This window comes from Mus caroli, unplaced genomic scaffold (assembly GCF_978045245.1).
Source record: "Mus caroli unplaced genomic scaffold, Mus_caroli_1 scaffold_1, whole genome shotgun sequence".
Lineage (NCBI taxonomy): Eukaryota > Metazoa > Chordata > Mammalia > Rodentia > Muridae > Mus > Mus caroli.
In genome coordinates this window covers 124,802,019-124,821,107 of record NW_028227256.1, presented here as the reverse complement: position 1 = coordinate 124,821,107, position 19,089 = coordinate 124,802,019, and the positions used below count along the sequence as shown (strand labels likewise).

The 19,089-nt window shown below is 40.9% G+C and overlaps 1 protein-coding gene across 2 annotated transcripts in view; it reads right to left on the bottom strand.

Annotated features, from left to right (window-relative positions):
* Positions 1 to 19,089, bottom strand: part of Ubxn4 (UBX domain protein 4) — a 38,816-nt gene that overhangs the window by 2,819 nt on the left and 16,908 nt on the right. The window contains exons 7-12 of one of the 2 annotated variants that reach the window (XM_029477786.2): positions 18,029 to 18,086; positions 16,551 to 16,715; positions 13,163 to 13,287; positions 10,329 to 10,431; positions 3,286 to 3,417; positions 1,209 to 1,411 (exon numbers count right to left, since the gene is read on the bottom strand). In XM_029477786.2, the coding sequence (XP_029333646.1) occupies positions 1,209 to 1,411; positions 3,286 to 3,417; positions 10,329 to 10,431; positions 13,163 to 13,287; positions 16,551 to 16,715; positions 18,029 to 18,086 (786 nt within the window). The remainder of the gene's footprint in view (positions 1 to 1,208; positions 1,412 to 3,285; positions 3,418 to 10,328; positions 10,432 to 13,162; positions 13,288 to 16,550; positions 16,716 to 18,028; positions 18,087 to 19,089) is intronic. The other variant, XM_021159713.3, reaches the window with a different exon arrangement.

The window sequence follows — 19,089 nt, the reverse complement described above, 5'->3', positions numbered from 1 at the left end:
CCACATAAGCCAATCGCAGTATTCATATATATCAATGTAGTGGTTTGGCTCATGGGAAGTGGCTCTATTTGGAGGCGTGGCCTTACTGAAGGAAACTTATCACCTTGGGTGTGGGCTCGCTCGAGCTCCACCTAGTATGGAAGACAGCCTCCTTCTGGCTGCCTTCTGATCAAGATGCAGAACTTTTGGCTTTTCCAGTATTACACCTGCCTGGGCGCTGTCATGCTTCCTGCCATGATGATAATGGACTGAACCTCTGAACCTGTAAGCCAGCCCCAATTAAAGGCTGTCCCTTATAAGAGTTGCCTTGGTAATGGTGTCTCTTCACAGCAATGAAACCTTAAGTTTTGACTACAAAGAATCAGTGAAACACAGGACTAGGTATCTCCACACAGCAGAGTGATAGCTTTCAGGGCTGATACACTTGCTGCGATGTCTAAATAGTTCTATCTACTCTTTAGCAGGGCCCAAGAGAAGTGAGTGCAGTAGTCAACAGCTATACTCCTAGCTAGCACTTGGAAAGAAGAGGCAAGAAGTTCCAGGTCATAAAACCGAGGACCCTCTGCAGGACAAATGCTAAGAGAGTTTATGTAACAAGAATGAATATTATTTGTTAGATGGGGGTATAAGCTCCTTCTGTTAATACTTCCTGTTAACCTGTTTTGAATACGCCAAAAGAGTATAAAGCCATCACTGCTGTCCATAGAACTAAATCTTTGATCTGTAATGAAAGTAAGGGCTTTGATTAAAGAATTAAAACCAAGTCTGATGGCATTCTCTTTCTTTTCGTATTTTGCATTTTCCTTTTGGCTCAGAGTTTCACTATATAGCCTAGAAAGGATTCAAACTCATGATCTTCTGTATTCCCAACCAGGCTAAACTCATGGTATCATATCCATCTCCCTCCCACCCCAACCCCAGTGTGGTGGCATAAGTCTTTAATCCAGCACTTGGGAAGCAAAAGTAGAAAGATCTAAGTTTGAGTCTACCCAGGGTAACACTGGGATCTCATCTCAAAAACAACAAAAATCATGGCTAGCAAGAAATACTACATACCTGGGGGCAGGGTGTGTGTATTGGTAATTATGGAATAAAGAGTGTTCAGTGAATGGGGGAAAAGAGGCAAAGTTGCTTTACTAGCAACAAGGATTAAGGAAACCACTGTATGTGACTTGTGTATTTTGCAATGAGACAACAAGAACACAGACCTTTTCTCTGACTTGCTGGATGATGCAGAGTTTGAAGGCTCTGTGGATGTGGCTCTTGCTGAAGTCTGTGCAGGAGGAGGATTGCTAAATAAAAAATTGCTAATTAATCTCCATATGGCCAGGAATGGGTAAAGCACCGTCCCCAGTAATGTCCAAATGTCTCCGCTAGAAGCGTGGACAATGGATGTGGCCGGCCGGCCTGCCTAGAAAAAAAGAGATGAAAAATTAACAAAGGAGTAAAGATTCCATCAGTACAGTTGAATCCCATTTAGCTCTTAGATGCTCCTTTTATCTGGAAACAAAGCCAAGGAAGTAAAAATGATCACCTTTTACTTCTTCCCAAGTGCCCATGAACTTATGGGGCTTCTAGAGCTGTTTTTACTATTTATTTTTATTGAGGCAGGGTCTCACTATGTAGCTCTGGCCATCCTGGAACTCACTCTGTAGATCAAACTGCCCTGGAACTCACAAATATCTGCATTATCTGCCCGCCTCGGCCTCCCATGCACTGGGTTAAAGGCATGCACCATCATGCTCAGCTGTTTTTACTTTTAAACAAATACTTTTATGTGTATGTGTGTACATGACTGTATGTATGTACATCACATGTATCACCTGGAACTGAAGTTACAGACAGCTGTGAGGCACATGTTGGAACTAGGAACTAAAGCTGGGTCCTCTGCAAAAACAGCAAGTGTTTTTTTTCGTGTGTTTTTTTTTTTTAAAGATTTATTTCTTTATTATATGTCAGGACACTATAGGTGTCTTCAGACACCTGAGAAGAGGGCATCTGATCACATTACGGATGGTTGTGAGCCACCATGTGGTTGCTGAGATTTGAACTCAGGCTCTTCGGTAGAGCAGTCTGGGCTCTTAACCGCTGAGCCATCTCTCTGGCCCGCAGCAAGTGTTCTTAACTGATGAGCCATTTATCCAGCACCTCACCACACCTGGCTGAACCAACTTAAAAAAAAAAAAATTAGTTTTCTTCTATGTGTATTAATGTTTTTGCCTGAATGTTATAAATGTGTACTAAGTGTATGCTTGGTGCCCAGGCAGATTAGAAGAGGACAGCAAATCCCCTCGACCTGGACAGCTGTGAGTTGCTATGTGTGTGCTGGGAACTGAACCTGTGTCCTCTAAGAGAGCAGCACACTCCAATTGTCAAGGCATTTCTGCAACTGTGAACCAGCTGTTGTTAAGAAATAGTAAACTTGGGGCTGGAGAGATGGCTCAGTGGTTCTGAGCACTGACTGCTCTTGCAGAGGACCGGGGTTCAATTCTCAGCAACAACATGGTGGCTCACAACCATCTGTAATGAAATCTGATGCCCTCTTCTGCTGTGTCTGAAGACAGCTACAGTGTACTCATATAGTTAAATCTGAAAAAAAAAATAGTAAACTGGTAATAAAATCTGGTGAACACCATGAAATCCCGATTGCTGGGCTGTTTGCAGTGTGGTAGCAGCTGTAGGCTAGAGCAGGGAAAATCCTAGTGAACATGACATGAAGACCCAGCTGACCCTTCAGGGAGACCTTGGCAATATCTTAGCTTGCTAAGTCTCTTTTCTCCAGAGGAGATGAAAATGCTATACTTATTGGGTGTGGTGGCATGCACGCCTTTAGTATCAGAACTTGGGAGGTAGAGGCAGGTGGATCTCTTTAAGTCCAAGGCCAGGCTAGTCTACATAGTGAGCTTTTAGACACCATGTAAGACCTTGTCTCAAAAACTACAAGCTATAGTTAAAGAATTACATGTTATTTTTATGTTATATATTTACAATGTGGTAGACAGTACAGTCATAAGCTAACAGTGTACAGATGAAACAACTCAATATTTGTTTTCTTCTGTTAATTTTTTTGCATAGAAAACAGTTGAAATTTCAAAGCCTCACAAAACATTAGCACTATAAGTTTATAAAGCACAGAATAAATAGATGTACTATAAATTGATCTAATTTTGACTACTTTGTTACTTTAATTGCACACAGCCTTTTCTCTTCTTCAAATTCTAAGAAGTGACCAAGAATAGAACAGACAGAAAACCCACAGGGCAGAACCCAGAACTGTATGCATACTGGCAGCAGCACCACAGAGGCGCTGGGGGCGAGCTCCAGATCCAGCAGCTTCCTCTTATAGTCTTCTCTGGTGAATTCTCTTCTGGGAAACATGGTGGCTAGTGAAAAATTACCATAGGTGTTGCCCACAGTCTGAAACAGAGCAGTGAATTGTAAATCTTACAAAGTTGTCTTTAACAAATAAGGTACTACCAAGATGCATTGTTTTAGACTCTAAAATAATTGTTACAATTAAAATTATCTTAATTTACAAAATTCAATTAGACATAAATTTAAAACCACTTAGAAAAACCGTGTTCCAAAAAGTAGTTGAGAAATACCAAATCCAAATGGTTTAAAAAATGTTAGCATCTAAAAAATGACCACTGCCTTGCTTTATTTTTTTTTTTTTTAAGATTTATTTATTTTTATTTATATGAGTACACTGTAGTTGTCTTTAGACACACACCAGAAGAGGACATCAGATCCCATTACAGGTGGTTGTAAGCCACCAAGTGGTTGCTGGGAATTGAACTCAGGACCTCTGGAAGAGCAGTCAGTGCTCTTAACCCCTGAGCCATCTCTCCAGGCCAACTGATGCCTTGCTTTACAGCTGTTGCAAGTAAGTGGAGGGCTATGGGGGAAAAATGTCCCTCCTGTGGGCCAGCCAGGGAGAACTGACCTCACACACGTGCCATGGGCTGCACACGGCTCTCCCACTTCCCACATAAACTAAGACACTGTACAGACTTTTAAAAAGGCACTTGTCCTATTAAAGCTCCTCTATGGTGCGACTGTACTCTGTATTTACATTCATTAAGAAACAGTGAAAGATCTATGATTTCTAGTTTAAATCCCACACTCTCAGGCCAGGCTGGCTCCGAGAGACAGACAGAGACTCACTAGACCCTGCCTCCCTCCCAAGTGCTGGGAACTAAGAACTATGCACAATGCCTGGCTTTCAGAACGATGACGACAACGACAAACCCCAAATGTGATAGAGACATTAGCACCTAAAAGTAGCAGATGATCCTGTTCTATTCTCAGTGGTCAAAATAAAATCAGCGGAGCTATTTATCATGATGAGTAGACCAAGAAAATGTGGTATATATACTAATAAAATTTTATTCAACAGAATAAAAAAAGAAATTATGTTATTTATAGGAAAAGTAGATGGAACTGGAGAACATATAGAGCACATGAGACAACTACTACAGCCTTCTTGTATGTGTGCCCTGGATATTGATCTACATGAGTGTATACAATGATCCAAATACACAAAGCATGACGACAAGACAGTCTAAGGGCACTAGTGAGGGAAAGACGGTAGTCTGCAGGACTCAGGGAAGAGGAGGGTGACAGAGTGAAAGGTTAGTGGATGTGAACTTGAAAATGTTCTGAACGACACTGTGTCATAATTAAAGCTCATTATTTTGTACACTAATCTAAAAACAAAAGAACAGGTGGTATTTGATATAAAAAGCAAAATGAAAAACAAACTATCAAACAATGGACCAATAAGATGACTCAGTGACTAAAACCATTTGTCACATAAGCCTGATGACTTGAGTTTGAGTCTGGAACCCACTGTGAAAGGAGAGGACCGTCAGGCAGTGGTGGCGCATGCCTTTAATCCCAGCACTCGTGAGGCAGAGGCAGGCGGATTTCTGAGTTTGAGGCCAGCCTGGTCTACAAAGTGAGTTCCAGGACAGCCAGGGCTACATAGAGAAACCCTGTCTCGAAAAACAAACAAACAAAAAAAACAAAAAGTGTGGCCTCCCTTCCCCCCAGCCTGGAACCTGCCTGCTCAAGGGTGGAGCTACCGGCTCATTCGTCCTGCCACGCCCACTGCTGGAACCTGCCTTTGCTGCCTGGAGGCACACACGTGTTCGTCCTGCTACTGGACCCTGAGTTACTTGGCGGGAAATTGGGTTCCCTCCCCCTTCCTTTATAAACTGAGTGTCTGAAATTAGTAAAATTGAGCCTTGATCAGAACTTGTTGTCCTGGCTCCATTCTTTTCTTCCGCCCCGTCTAGATTCCTCTCTTTTCAGCCTGAACTGCCATTCTCAGTTGAACCATTCGTGTTGTGGACTGCGGGCAGGCCGCAACAGTTGGCGCCAGAACTGGGACCTGAAGAATGGCAGAGGGATGCTAAGAGAAACGACTGCTGTGTGGAGCTCCACAAGAAAGGAAAGGATCTTCGTATCGGAGGAGCATCGGAGCAACGGACAGGTACACATGCTAGCGCTAGCCTAAAAAATTTCAGTTTTGTAAAGTGTTGCTGAGGATGCGGTAGGATACGAATCAAGTTTGAACCAGTGCTGACCCAACACTGTTTCTGCTTGGGGTCAGCAGTTCGTTAATTGGAACTAGATACGGAGACAGGCGGTGTGCCGCAGATTTTTAGAAAACTGCTTAGGTGGAAGAAGGAAGGGTTCAAAGTCAAAAATCTTTTAGATAAGATAGATAGCTGTTGTCCATGGTTCAAAGAAGAAGAAACGATAGATTGTGGAACCTGGGAGAAAGTTGGTGAGGCCCTGAAGCGAGTTAGAGTTTGAGATTAAGCTTCAGAGGCTGAGTCTCTTAAGATATTTCTAGTTTAGATAATGATTAATGTGGTTTCTATCCTAAATAGTAAAATTTAAGATAAGATATAAAGCAATGCCTCTTTATTAAAGCGTTAAAGCTTGCTTTAATAGGTATTCATAGGTATTAATTGATATCCAAACTTTGTAATATGATAGTAATGCTTCTAATATTGATTTTAACAGTGATAAATTGTTTTAAACATAGGTTTTGCTTTCCCAAAGTTGTAGGTATTATCCTAACCTTGCACAAAAACTTAAAAATTATGGTTAAAACTGCCATTGTTCCATTGACTGCAGCTTGCAGTTTGATTGCAAATTTAAGATTAATGCTCAGATTAAAAAGTATTTTACCTTTGAGTCAATACAGGGCTCTGGGCAGTCCCAGAGCTGCTTGTTGCCCTTTCTTTTGTTTTGCAAACAATGCCTAAAAAAGTTTTTCCCTGTGTTCAAGAAAATTTCTTTTTAACAGTGTTACAGATCTATTCAGATGTTTAAAATAATGCTTAAATTCAAAGATTTTTGCTTCTAGTAAACTGGTAATCACTAGAAAATTTTGCCTCTACGTATGGCTAATATAGCTTTACATTATGTAAGAAAAAAGTTTATTGTTTCTGCTTCTTTACAAGAAGCCAAAAGTTTTAATCTTTCAGTATATATTGTTTCCTAAGTGGAAATTATTTTATTAACTAATGCTTCTCAAGGGAAGTTTACCTTAAATCTTTGCTTGTCATTTTTCCAGTTTAGACTAACTTCTAGCCTTTTAACTTTATGGCAATAGTACATCAGAGACTGTATATTCAGACTTAGTAAAATTAGTCATTTAATAGAGTCATAATGATTTTTCACTCTTCTTCAGTGTGACCAGCCATTCTAACTCAATCTTAGACTGGTCTAATATTCAGTTCAATTATTAGAGATTCCTATATTCTAAATTACCTAGGAAAGTTAATTCAGAGCATATCCCCCAAGGTCACCAAAGGCTCATCTTGCGTTTACCTTATTTGTCCTAAACTTTTTGCAAACTGACATTAAAGGTCAGTCTGCAGCGGAACGCCACTGGCACCCAGTTACTTCTAATTCTTATGCATTGGTAAAATGGAAGGACGCCCTGACTAATAAATGGAAGGGTCCAGATCCAGTTCTAATCTGGGGAAGAGGCTCGGTTTGTGTTTTTTCACGAGATGAAGATGAAGCACGGTGGCTACCAGAGAGATTAATTCGTCAGGTAAACACAGATTCTGTCTCTTCTCGTAAGTATCATTCTAAAGACTAAAATTCCTCTTGTGCTGGGAGTGGAAGCTCTCAGAAAAACTGTTTTCCTCTGAGCCAATTCCCCTACAAGAGGCCGGAGATTAACTTTAGCTTTACAATTTGCATCTAAATAAAGTACCTTGACTTCTCCGAACAGAAAATTTACATTGCTACACTCTCATTGTTTAGAATTCTTCCTTCTCTCAAGCAGGTCAATCTACATTCTCCGGTTCTCCGCCCCTACGAGCAAACAGGTGGTACTGCTAATCTCCCTTCCAAGGACATCCCAGCATGTGGCTTTTCAGTCTAAGATAAGATCTAGATTTACCAGGAGAGCTAGGGAAGTAGAAATTTCATATATATTTACAAAGATTAGTTCTTATTTTGATAGAGATGGGCTTAGTCCCTTAGCTGGCCTCTGGCTTTTCACCCTTGCTGTTACTGCAAGGTGTCCTTAGTTCCTCAGGCTACTGGGAATAACAGGGATGAAGAGGAAAGACTTTCAGCTCCTATTTTAACCAAAATTAGTGATGTTAATACTGACATAATTCTTGTCTAGGCCTTGCTAAATCTGAGGTTGACAAGTCTCATATAGAGACCTCGCAATAACTCAGAATTGCGCTACTGATTCATAATCATATGAATACAGTATGGGTACCGCTTGGCGCAGGAGATTACTGCGGAGGGAAGGTCCAGTTTGACCGTTTCTGAGTTCCCTGTGCGACACACCTGATTTGAAGGAGGTTGGTATCCGATTCCAGCTAAAAACCAAAAATACTTAAGGCTCTGCCTCCCCTCCCCAAAAGATACCAAGAGCCACAGATGTGAGTTATTACAATGCTCACAGGAGGAATCAGGTCAATGTCCACCCAAGTCAAGGTTAAAGGCCCACTCATCTATGGATGAAAAGAATCATTTGATCACCTCTGTTAAGCATTGCCTATTTAAACTTAATTAATGGGGGGAGAGAGGTTGGAGACCTTGCTGTCGTAAGAGCAAGCCCTTCACTGCCTCCCACCCAAAAAAAAAAAATAAATAAATAAAAAAGCCAACTGGCCTTGTACTAGGAGCCAGCCAGTCTTACCCCCTTCTCCCTGTTCCCCTGCCTTTCACCCAAAATTGCGGATAATTTTCAGCTCAGTGTTATTCTAAAATTGTTTAGTTAAACTCAGCCAGGGTTCCAACGCCCTACTTAAAATGCAAACAGGTAGCTACCTATTCAGCACTAATTAGCATTATAAAGTCAGAGCCTACAGCCCAGCGCTGCTATTCAGTCAGTGCTTTAAAGACAGTCTTAGCCAGATACAGTTTACCATTAGAAAAGTTAGGGAATCCCACGGAAACAGGTTTTTTCTTTAGCCCTAAAAAACTCAGGCAAAACTATTGAACATAGATAATTTTTCTGCCTCAGGCCACCCCCTTTTTTATTTTTGTTTTGTTATCTAATGGGGGGAAATGTGGCCTCCCTTCCCCCCAGCCTGGAACCTGCCTGCTCAAGGGTGGAGCTACCGGCTCATTCGTCCTGCCACGCCCACTGCTGGAACCTGCCTTTGCTGCCTGGAGGCACACACGTGTTCGTCCTGCTACTGGACCCTGAGTTACTTGGCGGGAAATTGGGTTCCCTCCCCCTTCCTTTATAAACTGAGTGTCTGAAATTAGTAAAATTGAGCCTTGATCAGAACTTGTTGTCCTGGCTCCATTCTTTTCTTCCGCCCCGTCTAGATTCCTCTCTTTTCAGCCTGAACTGCCATTCTCAGTTGAACCGTTCGTGTTGTGGACTGCGGGCAGGCCGCAACAAAAAAGAAAGAAGAGAACCAACCCCTGAAAGTTGTTCTCAACACACACATGACACATTCACACAACACCCATAAATAAAGTCATAAATAAAAATAAAATAGGAAAAATGGTATCCATAGAATATGGTGAAATGGTGTTTGCCTATGTACTAAGGGAATGAATGGTTATTATCATTTTTAAACATATTTGGAGACACGTCAATGTGTAGGCTGGGCCACTCTAGATTTTCAATAAGAAATACTGGTAACAATTCAAGTATGTGTTGGTGAGTCACTAGGCTGGTTTCCAAACTAGCAAAGGCCCCAACTGCAGCTAGATTTAAAGGCACAGCTACCACTTTGTTGCTTGTTTTTCAGTACTGTGTGGGAGGCTGGGGGGTGCACACTGTGACACATATGTGGGGGTCAGAGGGCCCTGGGACCTAACTAAGGTTGTTAGGCTTGGCAGCAATACTTTTAACCACTGAGCAATCCAGCCGGTGCGCAGCAGAGCTCTTTTCCCACACAGTCTCCCATGTACTTGCAGCAGCTGTAGTAAAGCAAGGCTTGTGGGGTCCTCCGGACAACAGAGCAATGAAGCACCATCTGGGGTGGGCTCCGCAATTCTTACGACATGTTCCCTTGTGACTCAACATGATGAAAAGACTACTTTGAGGAGCAGTTTGGTGAAAAGGTCTAAACCCATTGTCCCAACTTTCTAATTTTAATCTTGAAGTTATGAGAAAAATTCTGGTACACACAAAGAGCTTAGCTCTCAAAGGAGGATTTATACTTGGAATCCATTTGAGTCAGGACTAAAAGAAAAAAAAAAGTACTGGAAACAACTCCTGTCTTACTTCCTATGTTATCAAATTTCACATCACTTAGATTTTTGAGTAATCCCACACTTTTTTTTTTTTTTTAAGATTTATTTATTTATTATTATATGTAAGTACACTGTAGCTGTCTTCAGACATTCCAGAAGAGGGCACCAGATCTCGTTGCGGATGGTTGTGAGCCACCATGTGGTTGCTGGGATTTGAACTCTGGACCTTCGGAAGAGCAGTCGGGTGCTCTTACCCACTGAGCCATCCTACCAGCCCAATCCCACACTTTTGAAGTAAATTCCTGATCTTCTGTTTAACCAATAGAAAACTAATCACCCTTCAGAAAACAAAGAGAAACCTTTCCTTTCTAGGACAGACAAATTCTCAGCTCTGACATCTGGGAGACCGCTTGCTTCTCATTCCTCTTGCTAAGCATGATAGTAGAACTTTCCTGAGAGGGCTGTATACTGTGATCACGTATAATACAAGCCAGAAAGCCTTCCATCTCAGGGCTGTCTCCTGTTATTCTGGAGCTAAGTCAAAACTTATCTATATCCTTCAAGTTCTGCTTTGAAACTTCTGCAAAGCTTCACTAACCACACAACTATCTTTATAAACTTACCTGTGCAGCAAACTGCCTCGCTTCTTCTAGAGGAGCATCAGAAGGAAACTGGTTTGTAAAGGAAGAACCATCAGGCAGCCGGAACTGAATTCTTGCAATGGTGCTATGAGAAAAGAGAAGAGTCAAGCTGAAGAGTCCCTTTACCTACAGAGTCTCAAACAGTGTCATCAACTATCAGACAAAGGGCTGGTGAGACGGGCCTGTGCGTCAGGACTCGTTCCCAAGCTCAATCATGGGTCTGATTGCCATGATGGAAGAAGAGAGCTGACTCGCTCAAGCTTGTCATCTGACCTCCACAGATGCGCCACGGCATGCTTTCCCATCCCCATAAGTGGTTTTCTTCCTTCCTTCCCTTCCTCCTTCCTTTCTAAAGTTTAGTTGTGAGTAAAAATGTACTTTTTTAGGCAGGAAAGAGGGCTCAACATGCAACCCGTTAACCTGTAATCATATCACTTGAGAAGTTAAAAGAGGAAGATCACAAGTTAGAGGCAAGCCTAGGCTACATACTCAATAAAACCTTGTCTCAAAACAAAACAAGGGCCTGGTGAGATGCCCTAAGCCCAGTCAAGTGCTTATCTCTATGGAGGAAGGAGAAAACTAATTCCTAAAAGCTGTTATTTTCAGGAATTATCATAAGACTCCACGATATACACACAACCTCCATCCTGGACCCAAAATGAATGTTAAAAAAAAAAAGTTGCTTTCTTTAAACAAAACACACACACACACACACACACACACACTAAACAGAACCATGTAGCTATCACACTAATAGTAGAATATTTCATCACTTCTCAAAATCACCCTGAGCCCATTAGTAATTAAATGATTATTCCCATTTCTCTCTCAGGCTCCAGCCAACAATGAACTGATTTGCCTAGTTGGGACCTTTCATCTAAAAGAATCATATTACATGTGATCTTCCATACAGCATTATGTTTTCAAAATTCATCCAAAATCAAGAATCAAGGTTCTTGATTCAATCTGGGAGGTGGTGGCGTATGCCTCTAATAACAGCACTGAGGTGACAGAGGCAGGTGGATCTCTGAGGCTAGTGTGGTGTAGAGAGCGAGTTCTAGGACAGCCAGGGCTACAAAGAGAAACCCTGACTCGAAAAAAGAAAACCAAAAACCAAAAAAAAAAAAGATTTGACTTATAGGCATATTCATAACATCCGGCTTGTTTATTACAATTTCCTTTAAAGAATTAGATCTTTAGAGAAATAAAGATTCCAATCCATTCCCCATATAAGAGGTGGATTATCTTATCATTGCTGAGCTATACAAATGATTTTTTTTTTTTTTTTTTTGGTTTTTCGAGACAGGGTTTCTCTGTGTAGCCTTGGCTGTCCTGGAACTCACTCTGTAGACCAGGCTGGCCTCGAACTCAGAAATCCGCCTGCTTCTGCCTCCCGAGTGCTGGGATTAAAGGTGTGTGCCACCACTGCCCGGCACAAATGATTTTTATAACCTCAAATTTATATTTTCTAGTATTTTCTCCAATCCCTATGAAGTTCAGGATTAAAAATTCTGTAAAACTCAGGATTGGAGAGATGGCTCAGCAGTTAAGAGCACCCACTGCTCTTGCAGAGGACTGAGTTTGCTCCCAGGGCTGTGAGTTGCCTTAACTGTGGCATCAAGACATTTAACCAACATCATCTTTCTGGACTTCATGGAAGTTCCCTCGTACATTTAAAACCAGAAACAAAACAAAACAAAACAACCTTTTGTGTCTGTGGAGAGGATATGCAAACATGTTTGTGCATGCATCTATGCAGAGGCCAGGAAAAGGCAAGGGATTTCCTTCTGTCACTCTCCACCTATTCCTTTGAACCTGGCATCTCCATTGTCTCAGCTAGGCTACAAGTCAGCCAGCATTAGCAATGCAGTCTCTTGTTCTTGGAGCTGGGTTACAGACATTTGGTAGACTCCTGGCTTGTTATATCGGTGCTGGGATCTAAATCCCAGTCCTTATGATTGCATAGTGAACATTCATAATTGATAATCCATTTTCCAGACCTAGTACGAGCATATGACTTCTGAGGAATAATCAGAGCATTTTTCCATATAGGTTTTAATTCTTTCAATATCTTTTCTATTTTGTACTGTGTCAGACATATTTTTATTAAGTTTTTGTTGCAAATATTTGTTGCATTTTCTAAGAAATTTTACTTTTTTAAAAGATTTATATTTTACTTTTATTTATGTATATGTGTGTGTCTGTGTGACTGCATGCCTATAGGTAGGTATAGGTGACCTTGGAAGCCAGAAGTAGGTGTATGATCCTCTGGAACAAAAAGTTAAGGGTGATTTTAAGCTACCTGATGTAGGTGAAAGGAACTGAACTCATGTCCCCTGCAAGAGCAGCAAGTGTTCCCAACCTCTGAGCCATTTCTTTAGCCTTTCTGAGAAATCAACATTTTAAAAAGGTAATTTTTTCAGACAGGGTCTCATCATGTAGCCCTGAAACTCACTATGTAGGTCAAGTTAGCCTCACAGAGATCTGCCTGCCTCCCAAGAGTTGGTATTAAGGTATACACCCACCACACCCAGACATAATACTTGTTCATGAACGTTAGCAATTTCTAATATTAAAAGATTCCTAAAGATAAGCCAGGATCTGGGCTTGGTGGTGCAAGTCTATAGACCCAGCTGTTTGGAGGCAGAAGCAGGTGGATCTCTGTTAGTTGAAGGCCAGCCTAGTCTACAGAGTGAGTTTCAGGTTAGCTAGGGCAACATAGGGAGATTCTACCTCAAAATAAAAAATAGAAATAAAAACTAAGTAGTTCCAGATGCATAGCCATTTCAGGGTGAAGTTTATAAAGCAAGAAGTACCTTCTGTCTCGCGTTGTAGACTCTCTCTTGACTTCCGTTCCTGCCTGCTTGGTCAGCAAGGCAGCAGCTTTGGCAGCCTCTGCTTCCTTTGTCTTTGCAAAACGAGCAGCTCTTTCTGCACGATCCTTTGAAGTAAAATACCATAAGACACATTACTTCTCACAGTCAGAATCTACACATGTCTAAACATAAGGAATGGTAAATACAAGTACACAAAATTCTTTAAGTTCACACACAGACATTATACTTTTAGGATCTGAGGGGTTTTTTTGTTTGTTTGTTTTTCAAGACAGGGTTTCTCTGTGTAGCCCTGGCTGTCCTGGAACTCACTCTGTAGACCAGGCTAGCCTTGAACTCAGAAAACCGTCTGCCTCTGCCTCCCGAGTGCTGGGACTAAAGGCGTGCGCCACCACTGCCCGGCTTGGGGCTTGGATCTGAGATTTTTTCTCTGTTTTCTTCATTTAAGCAACTGTGAAGAATCCGAGTTACTATTAAACAAAACAAAAGAAAACAAACAAAAAAATGAACTGGCTCCATAGCTGGGGTACAAAGTCTGGCATAAAGCTGATGTTTAATGAGTGTTTGTTAAACAATATTCAGGCAGGAATACTTTTTTATGTATACAATAGCTTAATTTATTTAAAAAAAAACTTATTTATGTATGAGTACACTGTTGCTGTCCTCAGACACACCAGAAGAGGGGATCGGATCCCATTACAGATAGATGTGAGGCACCTTGTGGTTGCTGGAAATTGAACTCAGGACCTCTGGAAGAGCAGCCAGTGCTCTTAACCGCTGAGTCATCTCTCTAGCCCCCACAATAGCTTAATTTAAAAAGAAACTTAGATAGAGAAATGGCTCAGTGGTTCAGAGTACTGGCTGTTCTTCTAGAAGATGTGGGTTCCCAGTATCCACATGCAACTAACAAACTATGTAGGTCTAGTCCCAGGAGACCCAACACCCTCTTCTGGCTTCTGCAAACACTGCATGCAGGTGGTGTATACACATACCCAGGCCAAAAATTTATATACATAAAACGTAATTTAAAAAATTGTAGGGCTGGCGGGAAGGCTCAGCAGGTAAAAGCACTGACTGCTACTCTTCCAAAGGTCCTGAGCTCAAATCCCAGCAACTACATGGTAGCTCACAACCACCTGTAATGAGATCTGACGGCCTCTTCTGGCGTGTCTGAAGAGAGCTACAGTGTACTTATATATAATAATAAATAAATTTTGGGGCTTGAGTGAGCAGAGTTGACCGGAGCAAGTAGAGGTCCTAAAAATTCAATTCCCAACAATCACATGAAGGCTCACAACCATCTGTTCAGCTACAGTGTACCCATATACATTAAATAAATAAATAAATAAATAAATAAATCTTAATAAAAAAAGTAACTGGCTGTAAAAGCATCCTAAGCCTTGAGTTGTGCCTCTATCTTTTGAAAATCTCTATTTCAAAAATAATGCTTTTATGGAGACTGCAAAGTAACACAGTTTTAGTTTGTTTCCAGGAAAAAATATTGGGGGACATTTTCACTGTGTGGTCTGATTAGCCAATGATTCCCTTTGTAGACCAGGCTGGCTTTGAACTCACAGAGCTCCATCAAAATGCCTCCTAAGTGCTTGGATTAAGCATGCACAACCATACCCAACTACAGAATCTTTTAATGCTGCACTTTCTTAGAAAATTCTTTTGTTTTGTTTTGTTTTGTTTTTGGAGACAGGGTTTCTCTGTGTAGTGGTGGTTATCCTGGAACTCACTGTGTAAGACCAGCCTGGCCTCCAACTCACAAAGAACTGCCCACTGGGCTGGGATTAAAGGAGTATGATAGCTCCCACCCCAATCTTAGAAAATTCACATGCCTTTAACCCTAATACTCTCTGATTTTGAAGCCAGCATGGTCTACAGGTCCATGGCAGCCAGGGCTATACTGTTACACTCTGTCTCACAATAAATAAATAAATAAGTAACGAGAAGAAAATAAGAAATGGCTCAGTGGGTAAGAGCAAGGTCTATTCTTCCAAAGGACCTGAGTTCAGTTCTTTTTTCAAGACAGGGTTTCTCTGTGTAGCCCTGGCTGTCCTGGTACTCACTTTGTAGACCAGGCTGGCCTTGAACTCAGAAATCTGCCTGCCTCTGCCTCCCAAGTGCTGGGACTAAAGGTGTGCGCCACCACGCCCCACCTGAGTTCGGTTCTTAACACACATATCAAGACACTCACAACCACCTGTAACTTCAGTTCCAGAGGATTTGATACCTCTTGTCTCTGGTACCTCTTGCCCCGCCCCCCTCCCCCCCCACATATAATTAAACACACACACATCTATATAGCACACACACACACACACAAAGAAATAAAACCCCAAACAAAACAGCCCAGCTTGTGCTAGTGAGATGGATTCAAGGGTGAGCCTGGTGACCTTAGTGTAAGCTCAGAATCTATACAAAGTCTGAGGAGAGAGCTGACTCCACAAAGTTAACCTCTGACCTCCAAAGTTTGAGGGGGGCAGTGGTAGAGAGAGGGCTCAGTGACTTAGAGCACCTGTCACTCTTGTGTAGGATCTGGGTTCAATTCTTAGCACTGACACAGTGACTTATAACCATCCATAAATTCCAGTCCCAGAGGATCCAGTGTACTTTTCTGGCCTCTGAGGGGGAACAGGCACACACAACCTATATAACGCAAGCAAAATACTAAAACATGTGAAATAAGTAAATACATAGTAGGAAAAATGTTTTTATTTTATTTTATTTATTTATTTATTTTAGTTTTTCGAGACAGGGTTTCTCTGTATAGCTCTGGCTGTCCAGGAACTCACCTTGAAGACCAGGCTGGCCTCAAACTCAGAAATCTGCCTGCCTCTGCCTCCTGAGTGCTGGGATTAGGAAAAATGTTTGTTTGTTTGTTTGTTTGTTTGTTTACTCTGTGTTGTCCTGGCTGTCTTGGAACTCACTCTATATCCCAGGCTGGCTCTTAAAAATCTATCTGCCTCTGCCTCCTGAGTGCCACCACTGCCTGGCAAGAAAGTACTTTAAAAACCATTTTTTTTTCAGTGCTAGCCATGTGAGAGGAAAAAAGAAAAAAAATTAAAATGATTATCTATTAATTTTTCTTAACTATTTAAATTCAATATAATTTCTTTTAAAAAAGGAAGTTCAGATTGATACTTTTTGTTATTATAATGTGCTATTATGTGCACCATTTGGTAATGAATGAAAAACCATTCTGTATGAAGAAACACTATCACAAATGTTATGCAGTCAAGCATTTAAAGTAAACGTCCACATCAGTGGTTCCCTTCCCCAATCCCAGCATTCAGCAGGCTCAGCTAAGAGAATCTCAAGCTCAGCAGAGGCAGGAGCGAGTGGAGGGCACAGGAACACTCACCAGGGCAATCTGCTGCTTGATGCGCTCTCGAGCCGCTCTATCTTCTGCCTTCTCTCTGCTTCTTTCTTCTAACATTCTTTTTGTTAATTCTTCTTCTTGTTTTCTTTTATAATCCAACATTTCCTTTCCAGTTTTTCTCCTTTCAATTTCCTTCTTAATCTCTCTCTGAATAAAAAAAAAGCCCTTTTATGAATCAAAGGAAAGTTTTATAAACCAAAACCATAATCTAATCTTCTGTCTCAGATAATACTTTGATATAATAAAGTCTGATTATAGAATGCAGTTAAAAGAACAAAACTTGGGGGATGAAGAGATGCCTCAGTGGTTAACAGTACTGACTGTTCTTCCAGAGGACCTGAGTTCAATTCCCAGCACCTACATGGCACCTACATTAAGCACACTGACTGCTCTTACTAGTGCTGGGGACTTAGGAAACTTAGGTGTGATTCCCAGCACCTACATGACAGCTCACAACTGTTTGTAGCTTCACTTCTAGAAGACCTAATGTCCTCTTCTGGCCTCCACAGGTACCAGGCATGCAAGTAATGCAGATTTGCATGCAGGCAATACACCCATACAAATAAAGTAATTAAAAAAAACATTTTACTGACAGCATGATTACTGGTCACATATCTATTAACTTATAAACTCTTGTCAGCGGCTCTGGTAAGAGTACAATGTAATCTGTAACCAAGCAGAATTATAGGTCTTGCCAGGGGCAGTGTGTTATCCCTAAGGACAAATAGCAATCAAGTATTTGGCTTAAAAAAAAAATCTGTGAGACCCCAAAGAGATGGCACAATTACTGTGTGAAGGATGACAAGTACGCTAGAATTCAAAGTTGCATTAAAAATTCAGGACTATGTATGCAAATTTGACTTTTCTCAAATCTAGCAATTTTAGATCAACTTCCTTTAGATATTTAGCATGAAAGACTCACCGCACAGAGGAAAAAGATTATTCAATTATCCCTAGTAATTTATTAAGAAAGAAAATAGGTAGGGTTGGAAAGATGGCTCATCAGTTAAGAGCACTGACTGCTCTCCAAAAGTCCTAAGTTCAATCCCCAGCAACCACATGGTGGCTCACAACCACCTGTAATGGCATATGATGCCCTCTTCTGTTGTGTCTGAAGACAGCTAGAGTGTACTCACAGACATGAAATAAATAAATCTTTAAAAATAAAAAGGGAAGAAAGAAGAAAAAGAAAAGAAACAGCTGGGCATGGTACCTCATTGCAGCCCTAAGATTTCCAGGCCAGCATGGACTGCACAGAAAGACATTGTCTCAAACACACACAAACAATAGCCAAAATCCTAAAATGTAAACAGAATAATGGGACACACAAAAGTGATAATTTCCTTTACCACAATACAGCACTGAGCTCTAAGGATATCGACCTAGGTCTGCTAAATTGGACAAGAAATCAAATATAGCCTCATGTAGCAGAGAGTGAAACAATGCTAAGTGAGTTCTACCTGCGCTTCTTCCTTCCTCTTCTCTTCTCTCCTTTCTTCAAGTTTTTTTGTTAGTCTGCTTAAAACAAAAAACAAAAAACCAAGATAGACTCTATTATTCAAAGCACAATTAAGAATTCAACTATGGGGGGGCATGCAGGAGTGTTGGTGAACACCTTTAAAATTAGCATTTAGGAAACAAAAGCTAGCTAGGGGATGCACAGTCAGACTGTCTCAAACAAGTTTTATTTAGCTAACACAAAGGGACCTAATCCTCTGAAAGCACAGCAGGTTTATCTGTCCATTTTTGTTCCTTACATAAATCCATAAATGAATCCATTGTAAGTCTGTTTTTAACCATAACTGCCTTATATTTATATAGAGATTTCTCACTCTTTGATGATTTATCTGATTGAAAAATAAACAAATTTAAGCTGGAGAGCTGGCTCAGCAGTTAAAAGCTTATTTATTCCTTAATTGGACCAAACTTCTATTCCTTGTACCTTACTTCTTTTTGAAGGGGTTGTTTTTAAGACAGGGTTTCTCTGTGCATCCCTGGCTGCCCTCAGAGATCTACCTGCCTCTGCCTCTCAAATGCTGGGATTAAAGGTGTGCACCACCACCAGCTGGCTCACAACTACCTGTATTTCCAGTTGCAAGTGGCCAAAAGATACCTTTTCAAAGGAATTTTATTTTATTCTTTACTGTCATTATTACTGTTTTTGCAGAGCTGAAGTTGTAACCCAGGACCCCATGTCTTCTAAACATTCTAGCACTGACCTAGACCCTAGCCTCTTCTAAGAAGTTTTTTTTAAACTTCCATATAATATTAAGTGGTTTTAGGTTAGGATTACAAGTATTACTAGCCATTAACTAATACTTTTTAATTGCAGCATAACAGATGAGTTTCGTAACTACTGCATTTTATAAGCCCTAAACTGGAAACTAAAATGGATCAGAGACGTTTAACTGATTAGTCAAAAAAAATGACGTTCAGTAGATAGTTATGCAGAACCCCTAGCTCAGTACATATGTATAGTATGAGCGAAGGTTTTCTTCATATTATTCTTTTGGTATAAAAA